General features: G+C 45.2%; 1 protein-coding gene across 1 annotated transcript in view; it reads left to right on the top strand.

The window, feature by feature from the left end:
* Nucleotides 1–22,747, top strand: part of RAD51D (RAD51 paralog D) — a 384,690-nt gene that overhangs the window by 162,705 nt on the left and 199,238 nt on the right. Inside the window, exons 5-6 of the mRNA XM_069614897.1 lie at nt 3,273–3,354; nt 12,134–12,268. Of these exons, the coding sequence (XP_069470998.1) occupies nt 3,273–3,354; nt 12,134–12,268 (217 nt within the window). The remainder of the gene's footprint in view (nt 1–3,272; nt 3,355–12,133; nt 12,269–22,747) is intronic.

Genomic DNA, 22,747 nt, shown 5'->3' with positions numbered 1-22,747 from the left:
ACAGGAAATGAAGACAGTGACTGGAGAGAAAGAGGAAGCATGTTCCAGTGTTTTGGGGCCAAAAGGGAGAAAGAGTGTATGCAGGAATTAGCACAAGGGGAGCGGGGAACAGTTAGAAGAAAAAGCATTTGAGAGCGAAGTGGACGAGATTCGGAGTAAAGAGATAAGCGAAAAAAGATAGGGAGGAGCAAGATAATGAAGTCATAATAACAAGATAGAGAAAGTAAATAGGAGACATGACTCAAAGGGGAGCCAATGAAGCAAAGCAAGAGCAGGGGGAGCAGAATCACAAGAGGTTAAAGAGAAAGGAGGCGCACAGCTGAGTGAGCGATAGAGTGGACAGGAGAGAGATGAGTGGCAGGAAGAACAAGGAGAAGAGAAGAACAGTAGAACAGATGAGAGAAAATAAAAGAAGAAACACGAATTTTAAACGCAGTAAAGGAAAGAAACGGTTGAGCCTTACGCATATTAAAAAGCTTGAACCGAAGATTGGGAAAGAGCAGAAATACGACTAGAGAAATAAAAAGTACAGAATAACTCTGAGATTCTGGGCAGAGAGAGACATATGATAGAATAAGGCAAAAAAGAGATAAAAGGAGCAGGCACAGTCATAGCAGGGAAGAAAATAACTTCAGTCTTGGAGGGATTTAGATGGAAGTGGGCCGATATCCAAGACTGAATTGCAAGAAGACAAGAGGTAAGTGGAGAGAGAGTGTATAGACACAAAAAATGAGGAGAAGGAAAGAAAGAGCTGTGTAACCTCAGCATAGAAGTGGTGAGAAAGGCCAAAAGAAGAAATGAGAGAGGCAAGAGGAATAGAATATAGAAAGGAGAGCAGGGGGCCCAGGACCAAGCACTGAGGAACCACATCTTGAAGAGGAAGAATTGAGAACAGCCCAGGACACTGAATAGGTGCGTTTTTAATAAGATAAGAATGAAACCATTTCAGAACAGCCACGAAAACCAAGACCAGAAAGAGAGTGATCAGCAGAATCGAAAGAGGCAGACAGATCGAGTAATACCAGAAGAGATTATTGGATTGTCTTTCGTGCCTGCTGCTCAGGTATGCACCCTCCCCTTCCCCCACAACCTTGAGGTATATCTTAACTTAGTTAAAACTTTGATGCTGTGCCCCTCCACCCATGTCTGTGACTCTTTGGGTAGACCTGGGAAAACACCTGTCCAATGTTGGTATATCCAATCTTTCGAGCAGCTCCTTTTTTTGCAATGGCACCTGTGCAAAATGTTATAGCATAGAATAGAATAGATTTGTTATTTCTCCTACGATCGTACAAACAGTTCAATATTCCTAAATTTAAGCTGGCACCAAGTGCAACTAGGGGGAGCGCAACCACCTTCAAATGTTGGGGGAGGAGCATGCTTACTTGTGTGGGGGCATATCACTTCTTTATAGCCTCTAATTAGACTATCCTGGTTAAGCTTCAATGTTAAAAGCGGTTCACTCCTCCCTTCACATCAGAAACCACACTTTTAAGGACTGCTGTGAGAAAGAGACGCCTCCTGTCCCCTGCTACCCTTCCAATCACTCTCCGGACATGCAAGTGCTAACACCCCATCACGATTTCAATTGTCTCAAAATGGTTGCATATGAATGCAGTTGCTAACAATGAAATGCTTTACATTAGTAAGTGCAGGAGCTTTGTTAACACTGCAGCCCCTGGCAGCCTTTATCGCCTATGGTCTGTCCTGCCCTGCCACGGCTCAGTAGGTCCACCAGGTCAAGTCAACATAACCCACAATTTCAGGTGTGTTAAGGCCCAATTTGCCCAATAGTTGGCGGGAACGGAATTGGCTTTGTGCTTACTCAACACATGCTTATTTTTACCTTACACCCTGAATAAGTATACTTATTTAACTTTCAGACATTTTACATTTGGCTAGCCTTTTCCAAGTTTTTGAGCATGTTCAGACACCTTTTGTCAAAATGCTGGCCACATTGTACCTCGAACCACGCTTAAACCTAGTTGCCCTACAATGCACAGACTTGCAGAAACCATGTGTACTCAACAAACTGCAATCCTGTTTTCATGCTAAGCTACATGGCTCTTAAAACATCACAGAAAACAAATCTCTTGAATTTGTATTCAGTCTTAAGTGTAGGGCAACTTTGACCCTGTCAAGCCTAAAGTCAATGTTATTTTTAGACTATTTGTGCAGTGTGTATAAAAGATTGTCTGTCTTGGTCATTGGTTGTCTATTTCTGCATGCTCCACCTAAACTCGTTTTGTCTCCATAGATGCAATACTATGCAAACTGGCAACACCGCTCTCTTGGTGGGCTCACAGAACCACTAGGGCCATATATGGCTACTATTGTGCATGAAGTTTTTTTTATCAGCCAGTGCTCTCAGTTGTAGCCATTCAGCCATGAAGAGGCCCAGAACGTGAACCAACTGGCCAAGTCCACATATGCACATTAATCCACATTTTATTTTGAAGTCTTAAACTCTGTCTTTGCATACTGTGACCTAGTTTCTTTCCGTATTCAGTCAACTTGAAACACCACCTTGGTTGTGCTCTTGCATAGTTTTGTCAGTAGAACTTCCTTACTAGGCGCTATGTTTTTAACACGCTTAATTTGTTAGTCACAGCCTCAATCACTCTTTGTTAGTCTGTCTGTCTCTTTTGTCTGTCTTTCTCAGAAACCTATTCGGTTTGCAAAGTCTTTTTTTATTTATCCTGGGCTTCCATCCCACCGGACTCCCCGGTTTTGTCAGGCAGTTTGTTCTAAAAATGACCATGCTACAGCCAGACCATTACACTGAAGTCATACATTTCGCTCAATATCCAACCATTATGAAAAACAGTTGCTTTTGGATAGCCCAAGTCATGGGTGCTAGATAACATGTGAATCTATTAATGATCTCATTCTGTTGATGGAAGCAATCCAGGTGGGCATCTTGTATAGATCCACATGCAACTTTTTCTATCTCGTATTGAGGTGATAGGCAATCTTGTTGGCTGCAAAAGGCACACAATGGCACAGTATGATAGGAGGGCTCCTTTTAGAGACTTTACCATCCTGGGGCCGAAGCAGAAGTTGCCCTTCTATAAAAAGTAACGTTTTTCCCCCAAATGTATCTTCTTAAAAGGTTAACTAATATGAAATCAAAGCTACCAACACTGAATACTAAGTTTGCAGGTAAATATCTTTTCCCCACTAAGAGTAAATGTAATTTCAATGAATGTGACCAATACAACCCAACTTTTATATGTCTGAAGCATTCATTGATTACTTCTCTTGTTCCTCAGTCTGGATAAGCTGCTGGATTCTGGGCTATATACTGGGGAAGTGACAGAAATTAATGGATCTGCAGGCAGCGGAAAGACTCAGGTACGTCTCTCTGTTGCACACATCTAAACAGTTGCACTTTTATATGCCTCAGTGTTCCCTTAGTTTTCCCCATTTTTTTCTTTTTGCTCAATTCCTTCATCTATTTCTCTGAGCAGCATTGCCTCAATTTTCTCCAAGCTCTGCAGAATCTTTTCTTAGTTTGCATCTGGAGGTTTTAGTTCTGAAAATCATGAACCTAAAACAAAGCAACCCACCAAAAACGAAGTATTATATAGGTGTTTATTAGTGAAATATTAGTTCAAATATATCAAAGTAAGAAAATGTTCTTGAATAAATTCCAAAGTTCAAACTTACAGCTGCTTTAATAGCTGCACGTTTGCATAAAACCATGTTGCTTTTTATCTAGGTTATATTTTTGGATTCTTTCGCCTCTGTGGCTCACCTGGCACTATTATCTCTTCCTCTAAAACTTTTCTGTAATATCTGTTCGAGGGGATTGGGTCCTCCGACGTATTCCATATCTATGACAGTCATCACCACATCTGTGCTGCTTTGGAAAATCTTTCGGCGTCTGCGTCCTGCATCGATGACGTCGATACGCCGCCCTCGAGGAACTCCTCCGACGGCCGACGTCACTGGATGCTATAAGTAGGACGCACGACGCCCGTAGCCTCAGTTCCGTTTTTTCCGCGAACGTGTTCGCTTCGGAGATCTCGGCGCGCCTTCTCGGTTCTTCGAACCTGTTTCGTTTTGTCAAGTCTTTTTTCGTGAAGATGTCTGCCTCGTCTTCCACACCGCGTCCGGGCATTAAGAAGTGCAGGCACTGTGGTCCAAGATGCTAATTGTTTCTTGGCACATTTAAACAGCACCCCTGAACCTCTCCATTTCTGTCTTTTCCTTTGATGGATGGGACATCTTCACTGGCCCCTTTTCAGCTCATGCCATTCTCCTTTCTCTTACCTTCTTTTTTTTAAACCATCACGTAGTTTTAAAAATTGTACCTGTTGTAGGATATTTTTACCCATGCCGAAGCGCCCCACTGTACCCCTTTACCAATGGGGAAAGAAACAGCCAAAAATGGATCCGCTAACCCATGTGCGTGGAAAAAATCAGCAAAACTGTGCATGGTTCATAAATCACAAAAGGCTGCACCCTCCTGCCACACACAGTCAAAGTTGGGGTAAAAACAGAACTCACTGCAGAAGAAAGCCAGTGGGTACGGTTACATGTCGCATGAAGCAAGGCCACAGAAGTGGGCTAAAAACCGAAAAATGCCTTTTAAAATGCAGCTTCCCCAACCAATTGCAACCTTCAAAGTGCTGTTTTTGCGGTAAATTCAGTCATTTTCCAAGTGAACCATTGAAATTAAAAGTGTACTGAAATCACAGATCCTCCAAGTGGCTCAGAGCAACCAGGCCTCACTGACTGACTGACAGCAGCTAAGAAATGTATTTTATGAAAAACCAGTCCAGCAACAGTTTGTTTTCAGTTACACAGGAAAAATGCAGATAAAAGTGGCAACATATAACAATTTCAGCTGTGCAGAGAAAACTCCAAGCAAAGGCTGAATACTTACTTCCAGGCTGCAAACAAATTCCAGCACTCAAGGACAGAAATGGTGCTGAATAGATGTGTATGCTGCAAAGGAAACTCTGATGTAAAAGACTCAGTTTAAAAGTGCTTTTTCCATGAAGAAATTGCAAAATTCGCCTATTTAAAAGCATGTTTTTGTGAAGGGCTTAATTCTTTTAATTGTCAAAATCCCCTATAAACTATGTTCATTTTATGTATTTTCAATGAAAGATTTTAGGTGAATCGTAAAGTAACCCAGTTTGGAGTTAACTGGTTAATTCTGACTTGACAGTGCCCAGCCTGGGAAAGATGACACTTCGTGTTGACACTCTGCTGCTACCAGGAAGGCTTAATTGATGCTGGAGGTTCTCGCATATTTAGAACAAAGACTTCATTAGACATTTGTCTTTGGCCCAGCCAAGGACAATGGCAGGAAACTTCCCTCTACGCCCCACCCTGATCAAAGGGATGTGACAGCTGCTGTCTGTTGAAAGGAGAGAAAAAAAACTGCTGAAAGAAATGTTGTTTAAAATGCCTATTTGTGATTTTTTTGAAACTCTTTAACTTTGCCCTATGAAGGAGGACAAATTTAAAAATTGGTAGTTGTAAATCTAATTTTATGCACTTGCTTTCAAGACGTTTGTGATCCCTGTACTACATAAGGAACCAAAGTTACATGAAAACCCTAATTGTAGCAAAACTATTGATGCTGCAAATATAATATTGTATACCCGCGTTCTATGTGTAATCGCCCCGATTTGTACTGAATTATAAATTGTTAGGCTAAACTGTTATGATTAAAATTGACAAAATTCCACAGAACGACAAAGACAGCTCTCACAGAGATGGGAATTGGACGTAAAGATAACTCACAAAATATATAATGTATGTGTCCGATCTTGTTAGGGGGCATCATTATAGAAATGTGCCTATGTGCAAAAGTTAAATTGCGGTTCATATCAATGTGGGAGTTCCCAAATCACATCATAAAGATGACAGCGCTTTCCTGACTTCCAACCAGAACAAGGCAAGTGCCTTTAACCACTCATAGCGGTGGGGGTGTGGTTTGAAATGCTGCCTCTACCATAAACTTTGTGATGTCACTTGGCAGGATACATATAGGTACTTCACCACACATAGACACACACTGCTTCCTGACCACATCCTGATTTCTGTGCAGCACTTTGTTCCTGACTTCTTCATCTTGTTCCTGACTTCTTCATCTTGCAGCTGATTCCAGGCTTCTTTGCCAAACCCAGGCCTCAGCATTTGATGAACTCTTTGCAGCTAGGCTCAAATCCAATCATCCCAAACTTCAGGGAAATAAATTCTGATCCAGTCTGGCTTGCCTGCTGAAACTCGCAATCCCGCTAATCTACCGTGTTCAGTGATCAGAAAGGCCAATCCAATCCAAATCCAGTCTGAGCTGCTGCTCAATTCACCAGAACTGCCCAGCTGACCATCCTGCCAGAGGTGTCTTGCTGCCGGTAGACCCGATCCGATGACCAGAACCCTGACGGTCCAATCTTAATTTTACAGTGGACTGTAAGTATAAACAGGAATCATAGTGACCCATAATATATTTTCATGTCCTATCCCAATCTCAACCTATCCCATCTTTAACTTCAGAACCTCTAATATTGTCAGAACCATTCTTGCGCTGATTTTTCCCATTTTGTTTCATTAAACCATACCCCATTAGTGATTTGGATTAAATCAAGTAACTCCCATACAGAACGGAAACCAGAGTATAACACATGAAGAGTTACAAGCGACCCTTCGTAACTGTGGTGATTCACGGGTGGCATTCTCTTTGTCTTAGTCATTAATATAGTTTAAATAAACACAATCCGTCATTTTTCAAAAACGCCTCTCATTAAAACATACATAACTTATTCACTTTAATAGCTAGAGACTTAATTTCTACTCTCAGTTAAACCTAAGACCTATAGCTACATTCATAACTAAAAATCGCATAGTGAAATTTTGCCACGAATTCACATTTTGCAAGTGTCTTTTCCCATCCAAAGTGTTAACTTCCATTCCGATCTAAAGTGTGTACTGTTGTTTATCTTGTAGCTCATGTTTGTTAGGACCTGTTTTGTGTTGCTCTCTTAAGAATTTCTATCAATTCAAGCATTTTTGCACATTTTTCATTGTTCCACAAAGCCATTTTCAACTGTCAGTTTTAAAAGTGTCCATTTCCAAAAGCATTTTTCTCTCTTGTTTGGGGAGGGAAGATTATATTCAAACACTGTACTCTGTTCCTTCCTGAATACCTGCTGATTACTGACATATGTGTAGAACTGCTCAATTGTGAATTAAGAACTTTGCAGGGGGAAAACTTTAACCTAAGCGCTATCTTTTCACCAACCAAGACTGTTCTTTTTCCTGTGTTTTGTATTGTGCATTACTATAAGTGAATTCAATTGCTTTACTTACTTTCTGAATTGTTTAGTCACCACATTGGTGATTAGTTGGTTCCACTAACCCAAGGGGAGAAGTCGCTCTGGAGGAGCTTCTCTGTCGAAGTGAAAAAGGAGTGCTGCACAGCAGCAGGGCTTCACCGGGCAATTCAAGGGTCCAGGAGGATGCAAGAAGCTTTGTTCACGGTTTCTTCGTCTGGTGTTTCTCCCAGTGGTCGACTCTGCTTCCAGTCTTAAAACATTTGCCTTTTAAACAGGTTTCTTCCATTCATGCACAGCCTAGGCTGTCAACCACACAGCAGGGTGGCTGTCCCGAAAGGACATCCAGCCAGCCAATCAGGAAGGGTTGCATTCAGGCATTTCTAGAGACAAAGGACAGGAGAGTTTCGGGACCCTACCTCACATCCTGTCCTGCCAGACACACTGGAGCCAGAGGTGGGCTTCAGGGCGGAAGCCCGCCAAAGGCAAGCCAAACAAATGGCTCAAACCTGTCTCAACGCACAGAGTAAACCCCAAGAAAGACCTCACAAACAGAAAATGGCAAAAAAAGAAGACGGGGGCCATTTTGACTAAATGGACCCCCATGGGTGCTGTACTGCAGCTGGGGGTTCAGCCTGTGGTACAAAAGCACAATGGTAGGAAAAATTAAACCACTGCCACCAGCCATTTAAAGTAGTGCGGGTAACATATATATTTTAAATAAGAGAGTAGGATAAGGGGCTACTAGGTACTCCGACCGCCCCCAGCACTTCACATAAAATGGTGTGTGCAGGACTCACAAAGAGAAAAGGTAAGTAAGTCAATTTCACTTTACTATTCTTGGGAACTGTAGTTCACACAAGAAAAGGTATTTAAACCTTATGAGAAATCTAAAGTTTTTCTCAGTGACCCTGCACTGAAGGTGCTGTTTGTTACCATACAAAAGGTAGAAACGTATGGAGTTTGTTAAACTCCAAAAACAATGAAAACACAAAATCCAAATCATGTATAAACACATGAGTGAGAAAAAGGTCTCACTCCCTCCAGGGTTAAAATTAAAAAGTCCTAAATCCAGCAAAAGAGCTGGGGGTCTCTAAGGTTGAAGGGAATTAGCACAGAAATGAGAATTCTCTCTTACAACGGAAACCTCAAGAGATGAGTGGTGGTGAAGCCAAGATGGCTGCCTAGTAATGGGACCTACGTGCAGGTCTGCCACAGTCATACTGCCACAATAATGGGACTCAAAGTCCTTGCGTAGTCTTCGAAATTAGCCCCGCTCTTCTTTTTGGCTGCTGCACAGACGGGCTTGATGCATTTTGCTCTGGTGGTGCTGTGCTGGGCTCCTGTCGGGGATGCGCTGCTCTTCACCACTCGCATGATGATGCACCTTCCTGCATGACTGCCAGATGCAGTGAGGGAGCCCGGGGAAGGAGGTGGCAGCGGATAGCACGGGTGTGGCAGGCTGGGATCGTGACGCACTGGACCAGGCAGGTGGCACGCTGGGACGGAGGGATGGCTCAAGGCGGGCTGTCCCACCCCTTCCTAGTCTTTCCCATTCGTTTGTGCCTCACTTGACTAAGAGATAGTTTGCAATGCATTAACACCTGTGTCTAAAGACATGGTTAAATGAGCAGCCTCTGAAAGTGACACTAGTACCCAGAGCGAAGAATATGGGGAGTCTGACGAGATCTTTTCTATGTTGCCCACGTATTTGGACACTGTATTGTCATCGCCTGATTCGATGCCTCCCTGAAATTGATTATCAGTCGCACTGAATTCTATGTAAAAACATTCTAACGATTTTATAATCTATTATAAGAGTCGATACAGAGACATGCCGGACATTCAGATGTTCACTGTTTCAATGCCTTGTACATTGTATTTTTCATACTTCTCAAGTGATGTTTAAGTATCTTAAGTCATTATGTATTGATGGCTGTTGGTTTCTGGTAGAATGCTCATTAAAAAAAGAAAGATTAGTGGTTACATCCTGAACTGGAAAAGGCCTGCCCCACAAAGACGAATCCTGAAAAGGGGTAAAGACCCCTGTATGAGCAGAAGGGCCTAAGGAGTGGCTGGATAGAGTGCAGCTTGGAGATCCTTTCTACAGGGAATTCTGTGGACTGTGATAGCCTACACTGTGACTTTTAAGGATCGGTTTTTGGACGTGTTTTATGGACCACTTTTGGAAGATTCTGTTTGACTAGGAGAACAGTTGCTCAGGACTGCATATGACTCTGGTTTTGTTTATGTTGGCCACCCTTTTATGATTCTTTTGTTAGAGGATCGCTGGTCTCTAAGTGAGACTAGGCCTGCTTAAGGAATAGGACCCTGATAGAAGAGGGTGGAGAACTCCCATTATTAATAATGTAGCTTATCTTGAACTTCACCTTATCATTTAAGATTTTTTTTTTATCCTGATCACTGTGTTATTAATAAAGACACTGTGATATTTGAATTCTCAGATTCTTGTGTTTCACTAATTGGCCAACATAAAACCACACGCATTGGGTGTTTTAGGTTGCCACTATACTGCAGGTTAATGTATAGCATAATGTTGCTCAGAGGAGTAGCAAGGATTGTCTAACAAGTGGGACCTGAAGCTGGTGTAGTTGGGCCCACCCCAAGGGGAGCCTGCAGATGGAACAGTGTTTGCTCTGCCTCAACCCCAATACGTAGAAGTGACCGAGCATGGCAAGGCAGCCCAAATCACCCAAAGGGCTTCGGGGGGCCCCACAAAAAACATTTTTTAAATAATGGGTAAAAATGGTGGATTTCTCAGTACACTTTCTTGACAAATTAGGTAAAAAGCACCAGTTTACACTTCGTTTTTTATGTTAAGACATTAAAAAAATCCATTAGATGCCAAGTCACCAACAATCCACAGGAGCATTTTCCAACACATTTTCATGCTGATTGTGCCCATATAAACCAGTATTCCCACATAAGGGCATACTCATGTTTGCTTTGCCCATAATGCAAGTAATGATGTTATAACAAAATGTGTTGATGCTGGCTCTGCCAATGAATGCTAGTAACGCCACATAAGAAAATACTCCTCTTTTTATTGTCTTAAAGCCAGTATACAAAAAAATGCCACAGTCCTTGCTGGCTACACAAATGCGCCTCCCCCCCTCATAAGAACACTCAAAATTCTCTTTTTGCCCACTAATGCCAAACCAGTTTAAAATCCCCTATGTAAAAACACTCACAATGTTGTCCTTGACACCAGTAAAAGAATGCCATGTCACAGTAATGATACATGCCTCCCGCCTATGTAAGAACACTCACTATGTTGGCTTTGCCCTTAATGCAAGTACAAAACTCCATAACAGAATATGAAAAGATCCAGGCTGCCATCCCCATTGTAGTATCCTCCCCCCAGTCCAACCCCTTCTCCATATAATAACACTCATCAAGATGGCGTTGCTTTGCCCAGAAGTCACGCACCCATACAGCTTCTCGGTCAGTCACACGAGCATCCAGAACATTCACAGTGCATTCTTACTTGCACTCATGTACACCATTCTCTCTGCATTCATTCTTATGCATGCATTTACAGACACTCTAGCATACATAGAAACATACACGTCCAACAACCTCTTGCTTGCATACATTTAAACAAACATACATTCCTTGCAAACACGGATAGACGCAGACAAAAATGATTTTTTTCCCATTTCTCTCCAGACTCAACAAGAGGCTGCCTCCTCTGCTGCTCTCTAAGCATCCCACTCCCGCACCCCACAACCCCTGCTAGCTTAAGTCCTCTCTATTTTATGGCATGTGCTTTAAAATAAACTATTTGTCTATGATGTTTCCAAATTTACGGGGAAAGTATTATTAATTTTCATAGAAAATCAACTAATGTACTGGGTGTTTTATCTCAGTATATTGCACATTATTTTAACAGTAATCTCACCTCATATAACCCAATTTTGTTTTCTGGTTTTACCAGGGAGCTTGACCCCCAAAAATAAACCTCTGGCTACGAGCTTGACTTTAAACCAACTATAAAGCTAAATTAACATACTGAATAACATCTTGATGCACAATTGAAATCTATGCAGCTGAGTGGAATCCCTGCTCACATATCTCCAACTCCATTCCATTTGTGTACATGCACACCATGTATTCCTGCAATCACATATAGAATGATGCTTACCTTAATAGATTTGAAGATTATAAATCGCAAATGCTGGACGTCCAGTGACATTGACATTAGTAAATGCCCCTCATTGTGGGGTGGGCCTTGCCTGCTCATGCCCTACTCTGTCTATGCCTCTGATATTGCTTAATATTTGAATAGTCAGTAATTCAAAACAAAGTAGTGGTCCAAAAGTTGAGTAATTGCACATATTGATTGCAGAAGAGTTTTGAAAGTCCCTTTGAAACGTTTAAATCCAAAAACAACAGTAGTTTGGAAATATAAAACGTGCCCACTTAGTTTGCATGAAATCTGTATATTGGATCAGTGGCATATTAATGGTTATAATTAATATTATATGTGGTTTGAAGTAATTAAACTTCACAATTGATGCTGTTGCAATACATTTCATAGAAGCAGTTGTGCATGGCAAATTGTTCTTATAGAATCCATATAATTACACAATTCAGATGTTGCTGTCATTATCTTGGAAAAAAAAGTGAATTAATTCAGAAGGCATACACGTTTCAGGAATTGTGCTTATTTTTTTAGTTCTTTTTCTTGTTGAATATTGTTGATGAATTTGTAATGAATCATTCAGATATTTGTGTTGAATGTATTAACTATGGATACTGGGAACCTGTTTTTCATATAATTACCCCACTGATGTATAAGTGACTCCCTTTATGCTCAGGTTTGTCTTGGTGTGGCAATTACTGCAGCGCACACCTTGAAGCAGAGTGTGCTGTATGTGGACTCCACCGGTGGACTCACAGCCTCCCGACTCTTCGAGATGGTACAGTCTCAGACCGAGGATGAAGAAGAGCAGGTGAGTGCACTTGGCACCCTCTAGCAGTTTGAAAGATTAGTAAGCCAGCTGCAGTTAGAAAAGTCAGACCATTCATTTTTACATGCAATATTCTAAAGGTATGACTTACTATCTTGTTTTCAATTCCCTCAATCCCTCAACCTTATGCGTTAACAGTGTTTATTACTTTGAAATTGTCTGATCACATTCACATCAATGACCTTGATTTGTTGTGACAACATGCTAAGCAGTCTCTAACCCCTTGTTTTTTGTCCATGCGAAAATACTGCTTCGAATGGATTGTGTCCTCCCACGTATTCCTCATCTTATGATAATTATCTCTTCAGCTGCTTTGGAATTCTTTTTTGACAGAGGGCGCGGTGTGCAGTGTCGATATGTGATATATGATAGTTTATTTATATAGCGCCTATACACAATGTGTTTCAAAGCGCTTCAAGGCAAGGCAGGGAACAAGGGAAAAAACAATGATATTCTTACAGGCCATGAACAGTAAGGATGTGAAATTAACTATCGTATTCGGCCTGGCGACATTTCAGATAGTGCAAGAGCTAAGACATAGATAAGGAAGGGAGGGGGAGAGTGGGAAGGAAATGGAAACAGACAGGCGACTACTGTACTAGGCCGGACGGCATTTCTGGTAGAGCCGGAAAAAAACAAGAGGCGAGGGAGAGGGGTGCAGAAAGGTAGGGGAGGAACAAAACAAGCAACTATCATACTAGGCCTGATGACATTTCAGATAGTGCTGGAGGGGTGTGGGGAGGAAAAAAGCAGTCAGGGGAGGGAGGAGGAGACAGACGAGGTTGCTATCATACTAGGTCCAGGGACAATTCTGATAGAGTAAGTGCATAGAAGAAAGTAAGGGGAGGAGATAGGAAAAGGGAGAAGGGAAAGGAGGGGAGAATAGAGAGTTATCAGTCAAAAAGAGTGGAAGAGCAAGAGGGGAGAGTGAATACAAATGCAGAAGTCAGTAGTAACACATAATATTGCAACCCCTCGATGTCCCTCAAAGGCCTCCAGTCGACGTCATCATCAGTATAAGTAGCACATTCAGGGCCTGTTGACTTCAGTTCCGTTTTTCCGAGCTAACGCTTCGAGAGAATTACGTAGCGCTTCAGTGAAAATAGTGATTTTCTTTTGAAAAATGTCTTCTTCAACGCAAAAGTCCGGCTTTAAGAAGTGCCAAAACTGCGGGTCGAAAATGGTGATCACCGACCCCCACCGCATATGTGTCTGGTGTTTGGGTTCCAGGCACCGTACCTCTGACTGTGGATCCTGTCAGGCGATGACAGAGAAGGCTCTCAGGGAGCGCAAAGGTAAACTGGCAGTGGGGAGGTTAGCTTCTAAGTCCCCTTCAAAGAGGTCAAAAAAGACTGAGTCGAGGGATTCTTCCTGATGCAAAAAAACAAAACGGTATAGATCGAGAAGTCGATAGTGCTATTATTCGTCTTCTTCTAAGAAGGCCAAGAAGAGGCGTCATAGGTCACCTTCGACCTCCAGTGATTCCGCAATGGAGGTAATCAAATGTCCTACGAAATCCGATTCCCCTGCAAAATGGGACACATTTCGTAGTAAAATGCTGAAAATCTTCAAGAATGCGGCCTCCACCTCCTCAAAGGACAAGCAGAAGAGCCATGCCCCAGTCGCGCCGCATAAGGACGACAAAGGGAAGTCGAAGACTAAATCTTCTAAATCGAGCTTGAAGCCAGTTTTGCATTGAGAAAGTTCTCGATCTGACGAAAAATTGTCAAGGGCTTCGACGAGTCAGGAACTTAGCCCATCGAGGGTTCCGTCAAAGAAGCACACGGCGTCACTTCGCCAACCATGTCGGCATCGGAGCCGTCGACGCCAAAACCGAAGTCGACGCTGACTAAAGCGGCATCAGTTTCAAAGCCATTGTCGACAACTACGATGACTACTTCGACATTGTCGCAGCCTGTAGTGGTACAGGAAAAGGTTCACAAAACTTTAACTAGAAAGGACTATTTTAAGTCTCTATCGGCCATATATGAGGAGGAACCTCCCTCTGATGACAATACACCACCTTTTGGACTACAGTGTGGCACCCCTAATGTGCCAGAGGAACTAATATTTGATGAGTCCAGGCTAAGAGATTTATACAAAAACCTTCAGTCAGCCAGTGGGTTGGATACCTCGCCAGAGTTAGAGTTTGGCAAACCAGATCCTACTGAGCATGCTGACTCATCATCAATCACCAGTGTCAACCGGAAGTGCAAACTGTTTTGCTCAAGGGAATTTCCTCCAAGCAGCTCTAGGGGACGCGTTTGTGGTGAACTGGGAGTTTCCACTCCTGTACGCATTTTCTCCAGTCCCTGTCATTCCTCACGTGATCAGGAGTTTGAAAAAGTTCGGGAAACTCATGATCCCAATTGCCCCGGATTGGGCCAAAATGACGTGGTACCCAGACTTTCGAAGGGATTGTGTCCTCCGACGTATTCCACATCTATGACATGTAATGTCCACAGCTGTGCACTTCGGAAACTTTTCAGCAGAGGGCGTCTTGCATCGATGGCATCGAGCCGATGTCCCTCGAGGGCCTCCGTCGACGTCATCAAAAGTTATATATAGGACGCACGGTGCCTGTTGCCTCAGTTCAGTTTTTTCGAACAGCAAACGTGTATAGCTTTGTGAAACTCGGCGCGCCTCGTGGATTCATCGATCTCTTATGATGTCTATTTCTTCAACCCCTCCGACTCCAAGGTCCGGTTCAAGACTTGCCGGGACTGGAAGTCTAAGATGTCGTTGACGGACCTGCACCGTATTTGCTTATTGTGCCTGGGTGAGTCGCACGACAGAGACGACTGCTCCAGATGCCAGTCTCTAACAGCCAAGGCCTTGCATGAAAGGAAGGGGAAGCTCCGTGCAGGTAAGCCCTTGAAGTCCCGTAAGTCTGGATCGAAGTCTAGGGTTTCCGCTGACGACTCGAGGGGTGTCTCTGCTCGTCGGGAGGAAGCTCGAGGTTCTCGGTCCCGGAGTGGTTCCTGCCATTCCTCGTCCTCCCGGCACTTTTGGAAGAGCCGGCACCGGTCGCCTTCCCCGTCCTCTTCGGAGGATGGCGCTGTGTTTAAGGTAGCCTGTCTCACAAAGTCCTCGACTCCAGAGGAGTGGGTGGCTTTTAAAGAGCAAATGTTGGCGATTTTCCAATCGCAAGGCACGGTTCCTGTCGCGCCTTCTCACGAAGCCGGCAGAGAACGCTCTCGATCCGCGGCTCGCACGCCTTCGGGCTCAGGCTTGCACCGGGCGCCCTCGAGGTCCCGTGCGGATAAGAGCAGTCGTAAGAGACGTGCGTCCAGGTCTCGGTCCTCGTCCCCTGTGAGACTGTTGCAGCCTGTGGAGCTACCGATGCCGGCATCGACGCGTACGGCGCCGGCCCAGTCGGACTCGGACGATGCTTTACCATCCTATCAGCCCACGCCTGTGGCGGCGTTGACACCGAATGTTTCGGCGTCGACAACCGCACCGTGGATTCCGGCGTCAAAGCCCTCTGCGATCTCAAAGTCGATGTTCTCGATGCACTCGGCGTCAATGTTTTTCGATGCCTTTGGCGCTTTTTGGGCATAATGTGTATGAGGAGTTTCATGGGGCTTCCTCGATGTCTGGGAGGCTGGTATCAGGCCCCAGGCCCTCTTCTGTCACTGTGGCAGGGGTTTCGGGACCTTTGCCTGACATTTTTGAAGAGGAGGAAAGGTCAAACGTTTGAAGATCATGTTTCTCAGGATGAGGCTCCGGGATTGTTAGGTGACAGTCCATTTGAGGAGTTGCGGCAGTCCCTCCATGATGCCAGTGGCCTGGATACTTCTCCGGAAGTTGAATTTGGTAGGCCTGAGCCCTGGGCTCATGCAGACTCTTCCTACAAGTGGCTCATGTCTAGGGTCTCCGAATACCTGGGGTGGTGCAGTCCTCCTGAGGATTTTATTCAGGATGACCTTTCTGACATCTTGGTCTGAGGTCCCCCCTCTGACCTGGTATTGTCCTTCCATCTTACATTGCAGAAAAGGGTGTCATCGGCTTGGCAGGCTTTCGGCGGTCAATAAGAATTTGTCGAAAAAGTACCGCCCATCTGTTAGCGACCCCAGCTATTTGTCTACTCACCCCACTCCTGAGAGTTTGGTGGTTCAGGCGGCTGCGGCCACGTCGAAGCAGCAGGCGCACCCTACCATCCCTCCGGATAGGGACGACAAGCGCTTCAACGGATGGGCTTGGAAGCTCTTTTCTTCAGGGAGCATGACACTGAAAGCTGTCAACTCCACATGTGCCTTGACAAGATTTACACACACTCTGTGGAACTGTGCTTCCTTAGCGGCTGAGCATGTTCCCGAGGGGGAGAAAAGGGATGGCCTGTGCGTGACGGCAAGGATGCTATGTGTGAATCGGGTTTGGACACAGCAGACTGTGTCAGACAGTCCATGGCTGTGAGCACCGTCCTACGCAGGTTTGCGTGGTTGCGGAATTCGGGGTTTGCTCCTCATGTGCAAGCCCGTCTTCTGAACATGCCCTTTGAGGGCGTTCATTTATTTGGTAGTAAGGCTGAGGAGAGCCTTGAGAGGTTGCAGACCTCCAAAGCTGCAACAAAGTCTTTGAGTGCTGCAGTACGTCTACCTCCGGATTTTCGTTTCTAGGGGACAGCAATGGAGGGGAGGTTCCTTTCATTTCTACTCCTCTTTTGGTAGATCGAGAGGAGCTGCCAGTCAAAAGGGACACCGTAAGGCTACCCGTGGTGGACGAGGTACTCGGGGTGCCAAAGACGCTCGGGCAGTTGCCTCTTTGCCCTCAGGCACTGCCGCAGCCACTCCAGCTCAGTCATGAGCCCATGTCCCATGGTTCGCCGGTTGGTGGCAGACTTGCGAAGCATCTTGGAGAATGGCGTGCCATTACTTCAGATGTGTGGGTTCTGGATATCATAGCTCACGGCTACTGCCTTCCATTCCTTCAGCGGCCTCATGACAATCCACCGGGGAAGCTCTCTTTGAAGTGTCCGGATCCGCTCCTTGCGCAGGAAATCCTATCCCTGCTGGAGAAAGGCGCCATAGAACTGGTGCCTGTAGCGGAGAGGAACAAGGGATGGTATTCCCCTTATTTTTTTATCCCAAAGAAAGACGGGGGATTGAGACCCATCATGGACTTGCGTTGGTTGAACAAGCTTCTCAGGAAGGACAAGTTCAAGATGGTCAGTCTTTCTCAAGTCCTCCAGGCCCTTCAACTTCAGGATTGGTTGGTGTCTCTGGACCTCAAGGATGCTTACTTTCATGTGCCGATTCATCCCAAGCACAGGAAGTACCTGAGGTTCGCGGCTGGCGTCTCACACGTTCAGTTTTGGGTCCTGCCATTTAAATTGACCTCCGCCCCGAGGGTCTTCACCAAGCTGATGGTGGTTGTGGCAGCGTACCTCAGGAGAGGGGGGATTCACGTCTACCCCTGCCTGGATGATTGGCTGATCAGGGTGCGTTCTCCCGAGCAAGCCCTGGATCATGTCTCTGTCTCCTGCCATTCCCTTCACAAGCTGGGCTTCTCCCCAAATTTAAAGAAGTCGCATTTGACACCTTCTCAGAGGCTCCAATACATCGGAGCAGTGCTCGACACGTTCCCGGGGCAGTGTTCGCCTCCCCAGGTGAGGGCTCATCACATTCTGCAGATGGTGGACAAGTTTCAACGTGCCCAGAGTCTCCCGGCTTTCAAATTCTTAAGGTTGCTCTGCCTCATGGCATCATGCATTTTTCTAGTGCCAGAGGCCAGACTGCAGATGAGATCCCTGCAGTGGACTCTCAAGATGCAGTGGTCGCAGTTCTCTGGCAAGATGTCGGATCCCGTTCAGATTCCGCTATCGGTCGCTCAGGATCTTCTATGGTGGGCGGACGAGGGAAATCTGATGAAGGGGGTACCATTTTGGCAACCATGGCCGGAGGTGACGATCGTGACGGATGCCTCCCTCACAGGATGGGGCGCTCATGCCAACGAGTTGACAGCCAGCGGCCGTTGGTCTCCGTCGGAGTCCAGACTGCACATCAATCTGTTAGAGCTGAGAGCCAACAGGCTGGCCCTGAAGGCTTTTCTGCCGTCTGTGCGGGGGAAGACTGTTCTGATTATGACGGACAACACAGTGGCCATGCATTACCTCAACAAAAAGGGGGGGGGCAGGGTCACTCCCGTTGTGCAGGGAGGTGATGCAGCTCTGGTTCGGGGCCATCCAACAGGAAATCTCGATCTCAGCAGTTCATCTGGCCAGAGACGAAAACGCGGTGGCGGACAATCTGAGCAGGCAGAGCAAGGTCTCTCACGAGCAGGAGTTGGCTCAGGAAGTTCTTTTGGAGATCTTCGGCCTTTGGGGAACCCCACAAGTGGATCTCTTCACCACCAGTGTCAACCGGAAGTGTGAGAGATTCTGCTTGCAGGAATTTCCCCCAAGAGGAGCCTTAGGGGACGCGTTTGTAGTGGAGTGGTCCTTCCCACTGCTATGTGTTTCCTCCAGTCCCCGTCATTCCTCAGGTGTTGCCGGTGTTACAGAGGTTCGGTTCCCGAATGATCCTCATTGCTCCGGATTGGGCCAGGAGAGCGTGGTGCCCGGACCTTCTCGACATGTCCATCTGCCCTCTACGCCGTCTTCCCTACTGAGACGATCTGCTCTCACGAGAGGGGGGTAAGGTTCTCTATCCAGAGGTCAGGTCTCTCAACCTTCATGCGTGGTATCTGAAAGGTTGAGATACAAGGATTGGGACCTCCTGGATGATGTCATGGAGGTGTTGCTTTCGGCCAGGTGGCCGCAACAAAATCCCTGTACTGTTGCCTTTGGCGGAACTTTTCCGATTGGTGCAGGGGTCAGAATGTGGATCCTTTCCAGTTTTCCACTCCTATGGTGTTGTCTTTTCTGCTTTCTTTAGCCCACAGGGGCCTTCAAGTGGGTACCATTAAGGGTTACCTGGCGGCGCTGTGTATATTTAAGTGCTCGTCTGAAGAGTGTTCTTACTTTAAGATTCTTTTGATTTCACAGTTTCTGACAGGAGTGTCTAATGTGTTTCCACCGTCCCGTTTCCAGGTGCCGGTTTGGGATTTGAATTTGGTTTTAAAGTTTCTGATGGGTGCTCCATTTGAGCCTTTACACTCTTGTTCGCTGAGACTGTTGTCTTTTAAAACTGTGTTTTTAGTTGCGGTTACTTCCGCACGCAGAGTGAGTGAATCTGCCAAGCCACCCTTCACTGTTTTCCATAAGTACAGGGTTGTCCTGCGGGTGCAACCTTCTTTTCTTCCGAAGGTTGTGTCTGAATTTCATTTGAGCCAGAAGGTGATTCTTCCGGCTTTTTATCCTCCTCCGCATCCTGGTAAGGAAGAGGAGAGGCTCCATAGGTTGGATCCTAGGAGAGCTTTGGGCTTTTATCTTTCACGGATGTCCCGGGTCAGAGTGGACGATCAGCTCTTTGTAGGTTATGCTGGACACAGCTTAGGTCAGGCTTTTTCCAAACAGACCTTGTCCAGATGGATTGTTTTGACTATCACTGAGTGCTACCGTTTGGCGGGGAAAGACCCTCCGGTAGGCTTACGGGCTCACTCTACTTGGGGTGTGGCTGCCTCCACTGCTCTACAAAGGGTTGTTCCTATATGGGCCTCTGTCCATACTTTTGTTAAACACTATTCCCTGGAATCCATTCATGGGCAGGATTTGGCCTTTGGTAAGGCAGTCCTCTATTCAGCCATTTGAGTACTCTAAATTTCAAATTCTAAATTCTTTCCCTCCTCCATATTGTGGTACGGCTTTGGGAGTCTGTCATAGATGTGGAATACGTCGGAGGACACAATCCCTTTGAAGAAGAAGTTACTTACCAAACTGGTAACATTCATTCGATGGGATGTTCCTCTGACGTATTCCACATCGCCCTCCCAGCCTGCCCCTCTGGAGAATTTCCTCTGTGATTACAGCTTCCGTTTCCGCAAGGCTGTAGGCAGTTTTACTGGCAGGAGACTGGTGTCACACGTTCGGTGGGAAAAAAGTAAACTGAGGCAACGGGCGCCGTGCGTCCTATATATAACATTCAGTGACGTCGACCCTTGACGGAGGCCCTCGAGGGACATCGGCTCGATGCCATCGATGCAAGACGCCCTCTGCTGAAAAGTTTCCGAAGTGCACAGCTGTGGACATTACATGTCCTAGATGTGGAATACATCGGAGGAACATCCCATCGAAAGAACGTTACCAGTTTGGTAAGTAACTTGTTCTTCTGGACATGTCCATATGCCCTCCAATACGTCTTCCACAAAGAGGATCTTCTCTCGTAAGAGGAAGGTCGGGTTCTCCATCCAGAGGTCAAGACACTCAGCCTTCCCTCATGGTTTTTGAAAGACTGAGATACAAGGATTGGGTCCTCCCGGATGACGTAATGGAGATTTTGCTTTCGGCCAGAAGGCCAGCAACAAAATATTTGGGCCGTTGGAACAAGTTCAGCAACTGGTGGAGAGAGAAGAATGTGGATCCCTTTCTGTGTGAAACACCTACAGTGCTTTCCTTTTTGTTAGATTTGGCAAATCTGGGGCTCCAGATTGGTACAATAAAGGGTTACCTAGCGGCGCTTTCCATTGTCAAGCGCTCTTCAGGGGAGGATTCATATTTTAAGATCCCTCCGATTGATCAATTCTTGAAATGCCTTACTAATGTGTATATACACCAGTCCCATCCAATGTTCCTGAATGGGATCTCAATCTAGGGTTAAAGTTTTTAACATGCATCCCTTTTGAGCCTTTACACTCATTCCCTTGAAGGCCCTTGACATTAAAAACCGTTTTCCTTATTGCAATAACGTCAGCCTACAGGGTAAGCGAGTTGCAGGCCCTTTCCTGCAAACCTCCACATACGGTATTCCATAAAGACAAGGTAATTCTCAAGGTAAAGCCTTGTTTTTTACCAACGGTAGTCTCCGACTTCCACTTGTCACAAAAACTTACCTAACAGCTTTCAGGCCACCTCCTCATCCAGGAAAGGAGGAAGAGAGGTTCCATGGACTGGTTCCAAAGTTACTAACCAAACCATATCCAGATGGATCATCCTGCCTATTGGACTGGTTACAGGTTAGCAGGCAAGGACCTGCCAGAAGGCCTAAGGACACATTCCACAAGGGGCATGGCAACCTCGGGTGCTCTTCAGAGGTGTCCCAATCAATGATATTTGTTCAGCGGCCACTTGGTTGTCTATCTATACCTTTGTAAGACATTACTACCTGGATTCATCTTCCAGTCTGGGAGGACATTTCGCAAAAGTGGTCCTCCATTCAGTCCATGATTAGATCTAAATTTAATTGGTACTTCCACCACCAAATTATTGCTGCTTTGGGAGTCTATCATAAAATGAGAAATATGTGGGAGGACACAATCCATGCGAAGAACAAGTTACTTACCCCAACGTTCTTTCGATTGGATGTTCCTCCCACGTATTCCTCATCGCCCCTCCCAGCCTACCCTGCCGTACAATTTACCTGTTATTACACTTCATGCTTTGTGTGAGTCTACGGTCTAGGGTACGCCTGGTAATTCCTCTTCTGGAGGGGGGAAAACAGAATTGAAGCCAACGGGCGCTGAGTGCGCTACTTATACTCATGATGACGTCGAGCGGAGGCCCTCAAGGGACATCGACTCGACCACACTGCACACAGCGCTCTCTGTCGAAAAACAAAATTCCGAGGCAGCTGAAGCTGGAGAGTTAATTATCATAAGATGAGGAATAGGTGGGAGGAACATCCAATCGAAAGAACGTTACCAGGGGTAAGTAACTTGTTCTTCTCTAAGCTGTCTTGGAATGCCTCTGTAAGTATATTCATGTTAATGAACATTACAGTCAACAATGGATATCCTTATCATATGTTAGAATATATAGGCTATTCAAACTACAAAAGTCTTATTGTTTGGAAGTCATTTTTTCCATTTGACTAAAAGGTTGGTACCCACCACCATACTTTCTCTCCCTTTAGGGCTGGTGAACGTTTTTATAGGATTGTGAACCCTGGAGGGCAGATGACATAAATCATTATAACTGCAAAAACGCTTCTTGGCCTTACTGCACAAAAAATGCACCCCATCTTTTATTCGAAATGGTCCCTCCTCAGCAAGGAGGATGATGTGCAGTCATTGTGTAGGATTCTTCATTGGTCACAACCTTTACTCTGAACCAGGCTTTATTACCCATCCCTATGTTCACCATCTGATGGATATACAGTATTTACACAACATATCAAACATAATCACTCTTCTAACGAACACTTGGTTTAAATTGCTGGCTAGTACCTTGCCATAGTTGGTATTGCAAGGACTTGCAGTCATGTACAGTGGTCATATGCTTTGTGCAGTAGCTTTTTGTGTTATTGCTGGATCATTGGGTCAGCTCTTTTTAATGATAATGATGTGTTATTTAGGCCTTTAATGAGCATCACACATTAATATATAGACCTATAAATTTGTGCTGCCGAGCAATTTTCTGACATTTCT

This window comes from Ambystoma mexicanum, chromosome 9, assembly GCF_040938575.1.
Source record: "Ambystoma mexicanum isolate Mex_15411 chromosome 9, UKY_AmexF1_1, whole genome shotgun sequence".
Classification (NCBI taxonomy): Eukaryota; Metazoa; Chordata; class Amphibia; order Caudata; family Ambystomatidae; genus Ambystoma; species Ambystoma mexicanum.
The sequence above is the reverse complement of the archived record's forward strand: the minus strand, read 5'-3'. Positions and strand labels throughout refer to the sequence as shown.